This window comes from Somniosus microcephalus, chromosome 11 (assembly GCF_052327205.1).
Source record: "Somniosus microcephalus isolate GS21.2 chromosome 11, FLI_Smic_1.0, whole genome shotgun sequence".
NCBI classification, from domain to species: domain Eukaryota; kingdom Metazoa; phylum Chordata; class Chondrichthyes; order Squaliformes; family Somniosidae; genus Somniosus; species Somniosus microcephalus.
This window is the reverse complement of record NC_140997.1, coordinates 55942212-55954985: the sequence shown is the minus strand read 5'-3', so window position 1 is coordinate 55954985 and position 12774 is coordinate 55942212. Positions and strand designations below refer to the sequence as shown.

Genomic DNA, 12774 nt, shown 5'->3' with positions numbered 1-12774 from the left:
AACCAGCGCTTTTCCCATACCCAGACAATAGTAAAAGGCTAACCTCTGTGCGCGCCCCCATCCCCCAACACTTCCAGTTCCCAGTGAAAGTTAAAAAAGTAATAACTGCAAGGCCTGGAGTAGGCAAGAAACTTGAGCCAATGTTACAGTATTTACTGAAGGCTTGTATGGAAGAGCAGGTATTATTAGATTTAATAAAAAATTCTCTAGTTCAGCTACAAAATTGTTACTGCCTTGACGTGATTGAGGATGTTGATGCTTTTGACATAAGACAATAGATCATCATACTGGTAGATTTGTACTTCAATTAAAAAAAAGACATCAGCTATTCTTCTGGAGAATAGTCCAATTTTCTTTCTTAACCCATGACAGGTAAATTGTTCTTCCTATTATCTCAGTTAATTCTGTTCTCATCACTCCTCTCCCTTAGCAAAGGGGATGTTTCTGACGGTTCTCGATTTTCTTCTTTCGCAGCTTCTGAATGCTTAGTGGTTCTGTTCAATGTGCTACCCTGAGAGCAAAAACAGAACGAAATGTCACTAACTCATGGAACAGAGATGGTTGTTGCCATTAAAAAATGATTAGTCAATTGATTAGAGAACACAGATAACATGCTTAATAGAGGGATGAGAGAAGGAAAGGGACCCTTTAACAAGGACTGCTACAGGTATAACCTCCTAACTGCAATAAAGCTAGATTCTTTAACCTGAAACCTGTAAGGGGCTGGGTTCTGGGAAGATGGAGTCATTACTCCTCCTATTACTGGGGAAGGGGAGGGAAAATCAAAAATCCAAGGGATAACAGAAGGTTCTGTGTAGAGGGCGAGGAAAGAGAGGCAAAGTGCTGGTTAGTTGCTGATTTGCATCACTGGTACCGGTTATTATTAAATACAGTCTGTTCTGTACACAATTGTGTTTGGAGCTTTCTTTGATGGGTTAGAAGAAAAGCCATTGTCGCAAAAATTGTACAACCAGGAAGGTTCCACGTTCAATCCACAATGTGCACCAAGTTAGTTGATTTTATCTGGGTCAGCAGTAGCTACTGCTGGCCAGTGTCCCAAGTTAGGGAACCAGGGAAGGGAAAAAGAAAGGTTCCTACTCTTGTTCGCTGTCCAGCAACGCTTGCTGCAAGTGCTTGTGCGGATAATAGTCTGCCAGCACTCGCTGTCAATAATGGCCAGTTGGGAAGTACCAGAGGGCAATTGTACTCTCTGGCAACAAATCAACATCTTCAAAAAGGGGGGGGGGGGGGGGGGGGAAATCAAGCTTTAAAAAAATACACCAACAGCACACACTTGTATAACACCTTTATTGTAGAATAAGGTCCCAAAAAGTCTTGAGGAGAAAAAAGGAACAAAATAAAATGAATATCAAGTGAGTTAGGAAAGGTGACTAAAAGCTTAGCTGAAAACATGAGGGAGAGAGAGCTAAGAGGAAGAAAAGGAGAGAAAACAAGAAAAGAATAGCTGAGGAGTGAAATAATGTACAGTTCATGCACCCAGTATCCACATGAAATACTTCAAGGTCAGATACAGAACAGCCAGGTGCAGACTAAAGCTTCCTCCACTCCACTTTAACCCAACCATACAAGACCAGCCTGACTGCACCAGTGTAGCACTTTTTCCATTTACCCAACTATCCTTACACCTGTCTGAGTGATGCTGCCAACTGGTGCCCACTAGGAACTAGATTCAGACTGCCCAAACCTATTTCACAGAGGACCTTTACAGCCATCAGACGAGAGAGACTTTCATTCCATCTGTCTGGGCTGGATTTGAACCCAGGTCCCAGAGGTAAAAGGCCAGCATCTAACTCACTGCACCAACCAGTTCAGAGGACTGGGTATGAGCAGAAGCCCCCTCCCAGTATAGGAAATATCTTACCCTAGTTAATGGTTCTGTTTAGCAGCTGGACACATGACTATCCCAAGCAGCATTTAATGAAGAATAATATGCATAATCCTGTGAACTTTTCACTCCAGCCAATTCTTTACGTTATTGGCGAGACCCTTACCTGTCGTTTGTCCACGATATTGAGAATGATGGAGGTGATGATACAGCTGATGGTGTTCGCCAGCATGAAGATCATCACCTGCTGCCAGCGCCACACTGGGATTGTCAAGTCACTGCATGTCAAACACCAGATACCAGATGTTAATAGCACATCGTTGAGCTAAAAAAAAATTCACTTTCTTCCTTTTTGGTTTCCTCTGGTCAAAAAGGGTAGCCAGGAATGCACTCTCAGGCCTCATTCAATTCTTCCAGGTCTGGCACTAGGAGATGCCAAACAGCAGTCAGGATGATTAGCTGCATCATGTGCGAGTACTTAACTCCCCTTGATAGCAGCATGGCCATGATCAGATCTCAACATATGGGATTCAGAAATACAAAACCGCCCCCCCCCCACCCCAAATCCTGCCTCACCTTCCATGGTATATATATCCCTGCACTAGCACTATTTTACAACAGAAAGCAACTCCCATAGTTGGCCAAATAGACCAAGTTTTTTTTTGTATTCGCTTATGGGATCTGGGCGTCGCTGGCAAGGCCAGCATTTATTGCCCATCCCCAAGTGCTCTTCTCACACCTCTTAACCCAGATATATGCAGTCCAGCCACACAAACTATAGTCTCAGAACAATAGTTTACAGTTACATTTTCAAATGGCCCCCAGCAGCACCTCCAACTGAGCATTATACACATCAGTAACTTTACTGCTACATATTGCTCTCCGTTTAGGTCATTTAATCCGACATATCTTTGAAATACACAATTAAAATGTTTCCTGCAGGATTCCACCCAAACGGGTTGGTGAGCTTACCCAGGATGTAGCTGAGCGATACAGGCCAGTATAGGTCAGCTATACATGGTCCATGCTGAACTTGCTGACCTCAACTGGGGTGACTGTAGAGCATTACAATTGGTCTCAAAGAACCCAGGTTAGGAAGGAGGGGGAGAAACACAAGGTCACAGGGTACCTGCTCGTGGTTGCTATTCAGCAACCTATGCAGACGTCTGCATGTGAACATTGTGCAAAGACAGGATGGGGCTTGGCTCTGATGTACACTGCAGCTGAACAACTCCATTGACATTCGCCATCAAGGCACTGGCATGAAGAATAATACATGGGGCAGGGGATCAGAGGGTGAACAGCACCCATGGAATAATATGTCAGTAAGGAGCCAAGAAAGTGGACGAGGAAAAAAAGAAAATAGGTTCCTATGGTAAGTGTACATTCAGTGGATTATGCAAGGCTGAGCTATATTTTTCTCCAGCAGGATTTAAGTGGGTCAAGTTAATGTGAAACAAGTGTCCAGCACTTCACACTTTTGTCAACCGACCTCACGGACATGTGAAATGGGCGCATGCTGCTCATGCACGAATTGCAGATTTAGCTTTAAGTTTACAAATTCCTTCACTGGCCTCCTCAGACCACATACCATTCTCCGGCTAAGAACGTGCAGTCAACCTACCGCCACACTTTTATAAACAGCTATTAAAAATTGTGTAAGTGGGCAGACGAGACCCAGCCACTGATTGATTTTCCTCTCCTCTATGGGGAGTCATTCAGCCTCTGTTCAGAAACCGCTCACTGCCACTGTAGTGACAGTGTAGTCATGATCTAATTGAATGGCAGAACAGGTTCGAGGGGCTGAATGGTCTACTCCTGTTCCTATGATGAGGTATTCTCCATGTGAGAAGTTGTGAGCATAAAATACTCAACCAACCATTGCATGACAATGCAGGGTGTCAATATTCAGCACTATTTGAAATATCTAACATTTTTAAAGTCTCGTTTAACTGATGCAAATTGTGGATCAAGCCATTTCTGCCAATACATGTTCCCCTTTATAAAGCCATACTATATCATCACAGTTCAGCATTCTACCACCCTTAGCGATTGCGCTTTCAATTTATGCTTATATTGCACAATTGTTACTAGACGCATCAAGTATATTGGGCCTATATTAATTCAAGAGAAGTTTCACTTTCTCTATGCAGTGCGAGTAAACTGCTTCCATTAGTATGGAGCAGACTCTCAACTTGCACAGGTAGTGGGAGAGATACAGATAACAAAAGTTAAAGTAAAAAGGAAGTAAAGGCACACATTTCAGATGCCAGGCTACGATATGCATCAAATACTTTACAAAATATAACCCCTCACCTGGATTTGTTTCCAAGGATCTGCCCAACTATCAAGTTGCAAAGACCAATACCAATCATTTGCACTGAGGTTGTAAGCCCCAAAGCTGTTCCAATATTTGCTTGAGGAACTACTAGGAAGATTGATGGCCACAGACTTGCCTGTTTGGGGGGGGGGGGGAAGAAAAAAAAAAAAGCACAATTTACCTCTGAAAATAATCACAATGAAATAACTAAATCAGGAAATGACACCCAGGATTGTAATACTGTGAACCAGCATAAATCGCCCTTTCTTCCCACACCCCTCAATTTAAACCAAGAGGGTAATATTTAATAACAATGCAATAAGATGTAACCTGCAGTTCATCTGATAATATTTAGCCCATCTCAGAACTGCTTGGCATTTCACCGGAACAGGACTTCAAAACTAAGAAAGAAAGAAAATCTGGTTCTGAATTATTCTCCTGTATCCCAGCAATTCCCAGTTATTGTATTGTGTTTTTACAGTCCTATCTATACCTTTTATATATGAAAACAAATTACATCTGCATGCACTGTCAACTTTTCCATTATAAATTTCCATGTCCACATGGAAACTGCCTGTGTCAACTTGTCACAATGTAATTGTATCTCTCCCGGAGGTGCTGCAATGGCACCACGAGCAAGAGGGAGTCATTGCAGCGCGACACATTTACACAGGCAGCTTCCGTTAACAGTGTCAGCCGTGGCCCAGTTGGTAACGCTCTTGCCTCCAAGTCAGAAGGTTGTGGGTTCAAGTCCCACTCCAGAGACTTGAGCACAAAATCTAAGCTGACACTCCAGCGCAGTACTGAGGGAGTGTCAGAGATGCCATCTTTTGGATGAAATGTTAACCCAAGGCCCCATCTGCTCACTCTGATTGAGGGATAAACTAAAAAGATAGGGGGAGGGATCTAAAAGAAATGTAACCAGCCTAATTATAGACAAAACAGGAGGAGAGCATAGGAAAGAATAAGTAAGGGAGGACATTGATGGCAAGGGAATAGAGTTATAGAACAGGAGTCTAAAAAGATGGTTAAAAATAAAGCGAGAGGAAATCCTATAAAAAAAATGAGTACAGCAGTGCACACAGTGTCCGTAATAAAACAGGCGAGCTGGAGGCAATCAAGTGTTGCGAGGAACCAGACATAGTAGGGAATACTGAGACATGGCTACAGAAAAATCAGGACTGGGAATTAAACATTGCAGGGTGTAACATACTTAGAAAAGATAGAGAGGGAAAAAGGGAAGGTGGAGTAGCTGTACTTATTAGGGATAACAATGGCAGTAGAAAAAAGTGACGCAACTATCAGCAAGATAAAAATAGAATCCATATGGATATAGATAAAAGATAATAAATGACACTAATAGGTGTAGTCTACAATCCACTTAATAGTGGAAGGGAGGTGGAGGAAGAAATATGCAGACAAATTAGGGAAATGAGTAAAAAACATAGAATAATCATCACTGGGGATTTCAACTACCCTGATATTAATTGGATAGAAGAGGTAGGTAAAGGGGATAAGGGAATGGAGCTCCTACAATGTGTACAGAACTCCTTTCTAACCCAATATGTAAAAAGCCCAACAAGGAAGGATTCGCTATTGGATCTAGTAATGGGGAATGAACCAGAGCAGATATAAGTAAAAGTAGGGGAATATCTGATAGGCAATAATGACCATAATTGAGAAGGACATAAGTATGAAGAAGACCAGGGTAATAGATTGGAGAAAAGCTGATTTTGAGGGGGTGAGAATAGAACTTGGGAAAATAAAATGGGCAACAATATTGGCAAACAACGATGTAGAACAGCAATGGGAAACATTTAAAACGGTGTTCAACAGAGTGCAGGAACAATATATTCCGCTAAAAGGAAAGAACAAACTAAACACTAATGAGACTCCGTGGATGAATAAAGCCATAAGGGAACAATTGAGGGTAAGGAAAGCGGCATACATTAAATACATAGACAGCAGGGGAATGCATGATAAGAGAGAATATGAAGAGATTAGGAGAGAAGTAAAAAAAAAAACAATTAGGAAGGCAAAGAGGAACTATGAAATTAAATTATCAAGGAACATAAAACAAAATAGTAAAATATTTTACAGGCACATCAATAACAAAATGAAGGTTGGGATGGGAATAGGGCCATTAAGGGATAGACAGGATAATATCACGGGTAACGATAGAGAGATGGCAGAAATACATTAATAAACTTGCAGAATGGGCATATAATTGGCAAATGAAGTTTAACACAGATAAATGTGAGGTACTATATTTTGGTAGGAAGAATAGGGAGGTCACTTATTACTTGGAGGGTGCGAGTCTAGGTGGGGTAGAGGAGCAAAGGGATCTCGGAGTACAAATACACAAATCATTAAAAGTTGTGACACAGGTTAGCAAGGCCATAAAAAAGCAAACCAAGCACTAGGGTTTATTTCTAGAGGTATAGAATTGAAAAGTAGGGTAGTTATGCTAAACCTGTATTGAACCTTGGTTAGACCACACTTGGAGTTCTGCGTACAGTTCTGGTCGCCATATTATAAAAAGGATATAGAGGCACTGGAGAGGGTGCAGAGAAGATTTACAAAGATGATACTAGAAATGCGAGGGTGTACATATCAGGAAAGGATGAACAGGCTGGGTCTCTTTTCTCTTGAACAAAGGCTGAGGGGTGACCTAATAGAGGTCTTTAAAATTATGAAATGCTTTGATAGAGTAGATACAGAGAGAGAGTGTTTCCACTTGTGGGGAAGAGCATAACTAGAGGACATCAATATAAGATAGTCACCAAGAAATCCAATAGGGAATTCTTTATCCAAAGAGTGGTGAGAATGTGGAACTCGCTACCACGGAGTGGTTGAAGTGAATAGTATAGATGCATTTAAGGGGAGGCTAGACAAGCATATGAGGGAAAAGGGAATAGAGGGTTATGCTGATAGATTTAGATGAGGAAAGACGGGAGGAGGCTCGAGTAGAGCATAAACGCTGGCATGGACTGGTTGGGCCGAATGGCTTGTTTCTGTGCTGTACATCCTATGTAATGAAAAAAAATCAACCCCTTACAGCAGCAAATGAGTAGGTGACTCCCAACCATATCGTGGAAACCAATGGTGGCACGAAGGTGAACGCCAGCAGCGCGAAAACCGGGAGCGTCAACACAGCACATATCGTGACAAATATTCCTCTCAGACCCACATTATCCTGAAAAAAAAATCAAAAGAACATTTCATGGATACATACTAAATCAAAGAGAACTTCACAGCGGTTGAGACGACTGCTAGCTATTGGGAGTGCCCTAGCATGATAAGGCACTTGAACTAATTCCTTGAGCCCTTTTTTCTGTTTTGTTTTTTTTTTTTAAGATTGATTGATTTAAGTTAGTCTCAGAAAACACACTTTATCCTTCTCAATTTTTAGTTTTTACAATTGTCCCCATTTGAGGTCTCTGCTGACATTTCCTCTTTTTTTCCTGAAAGCACATGGCCGACCAGGAAGTAGACGGCTACACAGCCAGATCGGGTGATGGAGGGCGTCGCCAGCTGTGCGTCGCCAGCTGGGCACTAGATACGTTCAAGTTTGCCTCCTTTTTCCGAGGGCAAGGGCATATAAAGGTGAAGGTGACGGAGCGGCTGAGCGGTTCAACAGCTGCAGAAATATCGTGGCAAGTGGAAGGCCAAGGTCTAGGCAGTCGCAAGCTTCAAAGTGCAATCGTGAACGACTTGGTGGAAGAGTTTGTTCCAGCGCAGGCGCAGAAACAAACAGGGCTGGAAGGGTACAGAGGGATGTGGGTGATGACGGATATAAGGAAGTGTTCGGAGATGGCTTCTTCTGTGATCGAGACCCTGAGAGTAGAGGGTGGGTAGGAAAGTTTATATGGAGGGAGAGGTTTGGAAGGGCAGTGAAATCAGAGGAGAGAGGATAAGGGGAGCCGAGATGGAGACCAAAATCACCGAGGATAATGCCAGGGGAGGATATCCTATTGGAGAAACTTGGGATGGATGGGGGTGGTTGAGAATGCAGATTAATTTAGTTAACATGACATTAAAATCATGGAAAATCTAGGCTCAAATGTCCACTAGGAGGTGTATATCTGCCCAACTCTAGTCCTGATGTTTTACTGATACAAAATATTCTACTTTTAGAGTAGAAGGGAGCTCCATCTGCTGGCCAAGCCAAGAACTGCCAAAATGCAGCCGTTATGTGTGTTTTATATAGTTAAAAATAATTTACCTCCTTTAATTTGTCAGAAAACTGAATAGCAATGATTTCAATGTGTAACAGCAATAGCCAAAGAGGAGAAGGTCAAAGCTGAACAACACAGTCCAATGGTAAAGTCAATAGTTTCATCGGCTTGAGTTTACAGGGGATGCACCAGTTGGCATATTGTGAAGATCTTTGCATGTCACAAACCAAATTCATGAATTAGATCAGGTCCAACAGCTTAAAGCAACCTGTACTTATTACCAAGCAATGGTAAGAGAGATCACAGACATATATGCTCATTATCTAAATAATCAGAGTCCAACTGCAGATCACAATTGCTAAGGTTATACTGCTGAACACATCAACTGATACTCTGAGCAGAAACAGTGTGCAGTCAGACGAACTGGGCCACATGTTCATGTCATTAATATTCGAAGTCCACAATCACCAAGGGCAACAGCTCACAGCTCCACCCAAGTGTATTCTGATTGGATGCATTTCATCTATCACTAATTGACAATATTTAAGACTTTCTGTTTAAGGCCAGTTATTCAAACCTCACTGTTAGAATCAGTTAATTTTCAGAATAAGATTAACAACCAAAACTGATTCTGTGATTGGAACCATTTCAAAAATTACCTGAACACCTGCAACACAATACACCAGAATTGGGAATTTTTAAATGGGAAATTGTGACTCAGCTGAAATTTATTTTTTGAAGTCAGTAAGCCCTCACACCTGCAATCCATTGTAAAAAAAAAAGTAATAAATGTGTACAACTGTCAGTACAATTCATTAAAGATTCTTAAGCTTTCCTGTCAAGTCATTTTCTGCATCTCACAGCATGATTAGATTTTAATATGGGGAGGTGGGATCCCATCATTGATGGAGTGTGATTCAGACCTTTCTTGCCATCCTCCGGTATATGAAGCTACTCCAAGATGGTTCATGTTTTACCAAGTCCACACTTTAGATTAGAGCGCACTCCGAGCTCTATCCAGCTCCATTTCCATCTATAATAGGAGACAGATGAACACCTGCAACAAGGGTGTCTCCCGAGTCTAGTGATCACAAACTGCTGCAAGGTGGGACAAACCATTGTACTCACAATGAGGATTCCAGCTATAGCAAATAGCACAAGTGAGCTGTCATAGACAGCACCAGCGATGTAGGCGGCTTCCTGCTGACTGTACCCAGGATATTTATCCTGAATAAACTTGCTGAAAAACAAACAAATGTCCTCATACATTTAGGACAAAGATGTAAAGTAACTGACAATTTCAGTAAACTGTAGTATTTGGTTTCCACACTTCATATTTTTAAATAATAGTCCTGGAGACTAACAAATATTTAACTTGCGTTTCAAAACAGTAATCTAATGAAATTGGATTGAGGATCGTAATACACAAAACCAGTTTCACTCTACTCAACGCCCCAGCCAAATATTCTGCCAATATTCATAGGCTAGGTTCATATGTGAAGAATGCACACCTGGCCAATGTACCAGAAGGCTGCTGGCATCCACTGAGCCACAAGTCAGCAGGACTGACTTCTTTCCTCCTGAAGCCACGTGAGCTCCTAGGAGTGGTGGGGAACATGCAAGGGACAACAGCTAAAAAAAAACACTTCCAAACCAAAAAAGCCAAATGTTTATAGGCCAGCTTTTTCTGTTATAGAGAAACTTATTTGCCAATGGCTGCACTCTTGTACCATTAGAGCAGCCATTTCTGAGGCAAGGAGAATGGGAGAAAACTCAATAGTTCCATCCCACAGAAATATTAATGGGGACCTGTGAGTATGGTATGACCGCTTTAGATAATAGACTTTTAATAGAATAAACTCTTCCTACCTGGCATCAGCAACAAAAGGAAAGATTCCATTATAGAAGAACATGATGGTGAGAACTAGCAGCCAGTAGCGGAGGGACAAATAGCGGATATCCTGTAACCGCTGAGAAAGAAGAACAAAAAAGGTTAGACAACAGGGTCAGTGTAGGGGACGGGGGCAAGAGCTCATACAGGCAATATATTATAACATGATCTTTTGGATCCCTACTTCCAGAGATGTACTTCAGTGATCAGGGATCACACTGCATTCCACCTGGTTGTAACAGATACTTAACTCAAAGTCAAATACCAACATTTTACCCAAAGATTGAATCCCCAAAGCCCTGAATCTACGCACCACTTTCTTGGATTCCTGCTGAAGGACACCGTCCAGTCCGAGTTGTTTTGTGCCAACTCTATCCAGGGTGCCAACAGCGATGGCTGACACAAAGCTAAGAACACACAGTAGCGTACCTGAGAAAATGAACCACGGGAAGGATTGCATTACAAGCAGAAACTACACTGCAACAGACACAAAGATCAGATGGTCCCACCAGTGGCGGTCAGACCTGCTGCAGCATTTATATCGTACCTTTACCGCAAAAAAAAAAGTCCCAAAGTCCTTCATAGAGGAACACTCAAAAAATGAACACTGAACCAGGAGATATTAGGAGGGGTGGCCAAAAGCTTGGTGAAAGAAGTGGGTTTGAAGGAGGGTCTAAACTAAAGGAAGAGAAGGAGATGGCGAGGAGGAAGAATTGAGAGAGGGAATGCCAGAGCATGGGATTGAGGCAGCTGAAGCCATGGCAGGGAAACGGAAAGTTCACTTTGGGGGGGGGGGGGGCGGCTGGAGAGGCTACAGAGGTAGGGAGAGGCGAGACCACGAAGGGATTTAAATTAATGAAAATCTTGAGAAAGGGATAAAGCCAAAGGTACTAACTGTCCAGATAGCTGTTTTTCTCCTTTCCAATGTTAGAGGTAGTATTATTACAAGTGGGTTTCTTGGTGCATAGAAGAGAATCATAGAAATTTACAGCACAGGAGGCCATTCTGCCCATCGTGTCTGCGCCAGTTGAAAAAGAGCTATCCAGCCTAATCCCACTTTCAACTCTTGGTCCATAGCCTTGCAGGTCACGGCACTTCAAGTGCATATCCAAATACTTTTTAAATATGATGAGCGTTTCTGCCTCTACCACCCTTTCAGGCAATGCATTCCAGACCCCCACCACCCTCTGGGTGAAAACATGTCTCAACTCCCCTCTAATCCTTCTACCAATTACTTTAAATCTTAGTGCACTAAGCATCAATTTCACTGATTCCAGTCTTCAACACTGTTGAAATCCTTCACTGCCTGAAGTTTTCCTCTGCTACTTACTAGCATTGATATAGTGTCCTTCACGACCTCAGGATGTCCCAAAGTGCCTTACCGTCAATGAAACACGTTTTGAAATATAGTCACTGTTGTAATGTAGGACAGCAAGGTCCCACAAATACCAATGAAATCAATGACCAGCTCATCTGTTTTAGGTGTTGGTTGAGGGATAAATGTTGGCCAGGAAATTGGGACAATTTCCCTGCTCTTCTTTGAATAGTGCCGTACTGTGGGATTGACAGCAGCCAGACAATAACCACTGACATCAGCCTAAAACCACATTCTAAACTAACTGCACACTTCATTCAGGGTCAGTAAGCAGCTGCACATCTGAGGAAACCAAATATCAAGGCTGTTCAGCAGAAACTAACACTTACGACATTGGCACATTGCATTGGCACTCATGCAAGGAATAGGGGGGGGGGTTTGTGCAACCAAATCACTGTGCAAGAGTTGCCAAGCCAAGGCAGGGGAGGAGAGAAGCGGGCAAGGCAAAACCAGAGGGAAGTGTGATCCTGGGATGTTCTTCCACACATCAGTAGACAGCTCTACAAATTCGTCAATACCAGGCTGAAGAATTGTTTGAGAGAAGAGGGTAGCAAGTGTCAGTTTTGCAACACCTTGAAGCCCCTCAAGACTACAAAGTACAATTCAATTCATTTAGTCTGTTTCTAACGGCATCAGAACAAGATTGCACCAATATCCAAACTAGTTATCAATTTATCATACTATCAAATTAATCAGTACTGCAGACATCTATTTGGGTCTGTCCTTTTAGTATTTTTAAGTTACTGACTAATTGATAAAAGCATCAGCTGAAGAATGTAACCTGGATAAAACCAATTCATGCATTATGACATTAATACATCAGAATGACTTAGCATCTCTAACCAGTCTAAGATTTAGATTTACCCTGATAGTTAATTAATCAACAAGATTGATTCAACCTTCCTCACACAGGAAGAGATATTTTTTCATTTTCCCTGCCCTCACCAAAAAATTAAAAATTCCTCCCACCCAAAAAAAATATAGATTCTTACCTCCCCAAAGTGTCCACTGAATCCCAAAACTTGCCTGAAAGGACTGGGTTAATAAGAAGTTCAGGACACTGCCCAGGCGGGAGAAGGCCATGCTCAGCCCAAAGGCCAGTGACAGCTCCTTACCTTTGAACCAGAAAGCAATAACTCGGTTTTGAACAACTGTTGGGGGGAG

General features: G+C 42.2%; 1 protein-coding gene across 6 annotated transcripts in view; it reads right to left on the bottom strand.

Annotated features, from left to right (window-relative positions):
• Positions 1–170: 170 nt before the first annotated feature.
• Positions 171–12774, bottom strand: part of mfsd1l (major facilitator superfamily domain containing 1-like) — a 37272-nt gene continuing 24668 nt past the window's right edge. For 4 of the 6 annotated variants that reach the window (XM_086000724.1, XM_086000726.1, XM_086000727.1 and 1 more), the window contains 8 exons: positions 12603–12761; positions 10549–10664; positions 10214–10314; positions 9473–9584; positions 7225–7362; positions 4163–4302; positions 2013–2124; positions 171–511 (listed from right to left, as the gene is read on the bottom strand). In XM_086000724.1, the coding sequence (XP_085856850.1) occupies positions 395–511; positions 2013–2124; positions 4163–4302; positions 7225–7362; positions 9473–9584; positions 10214–10314; positions 10549–10664; positions 12603–12761 (995 nt within the window). In that variant the 3' untranslated portion in view covers positions 171–394. The other 2 variants (XM_086000725.1, XM_086000729.1) reach the window with 2 other exon arrangements.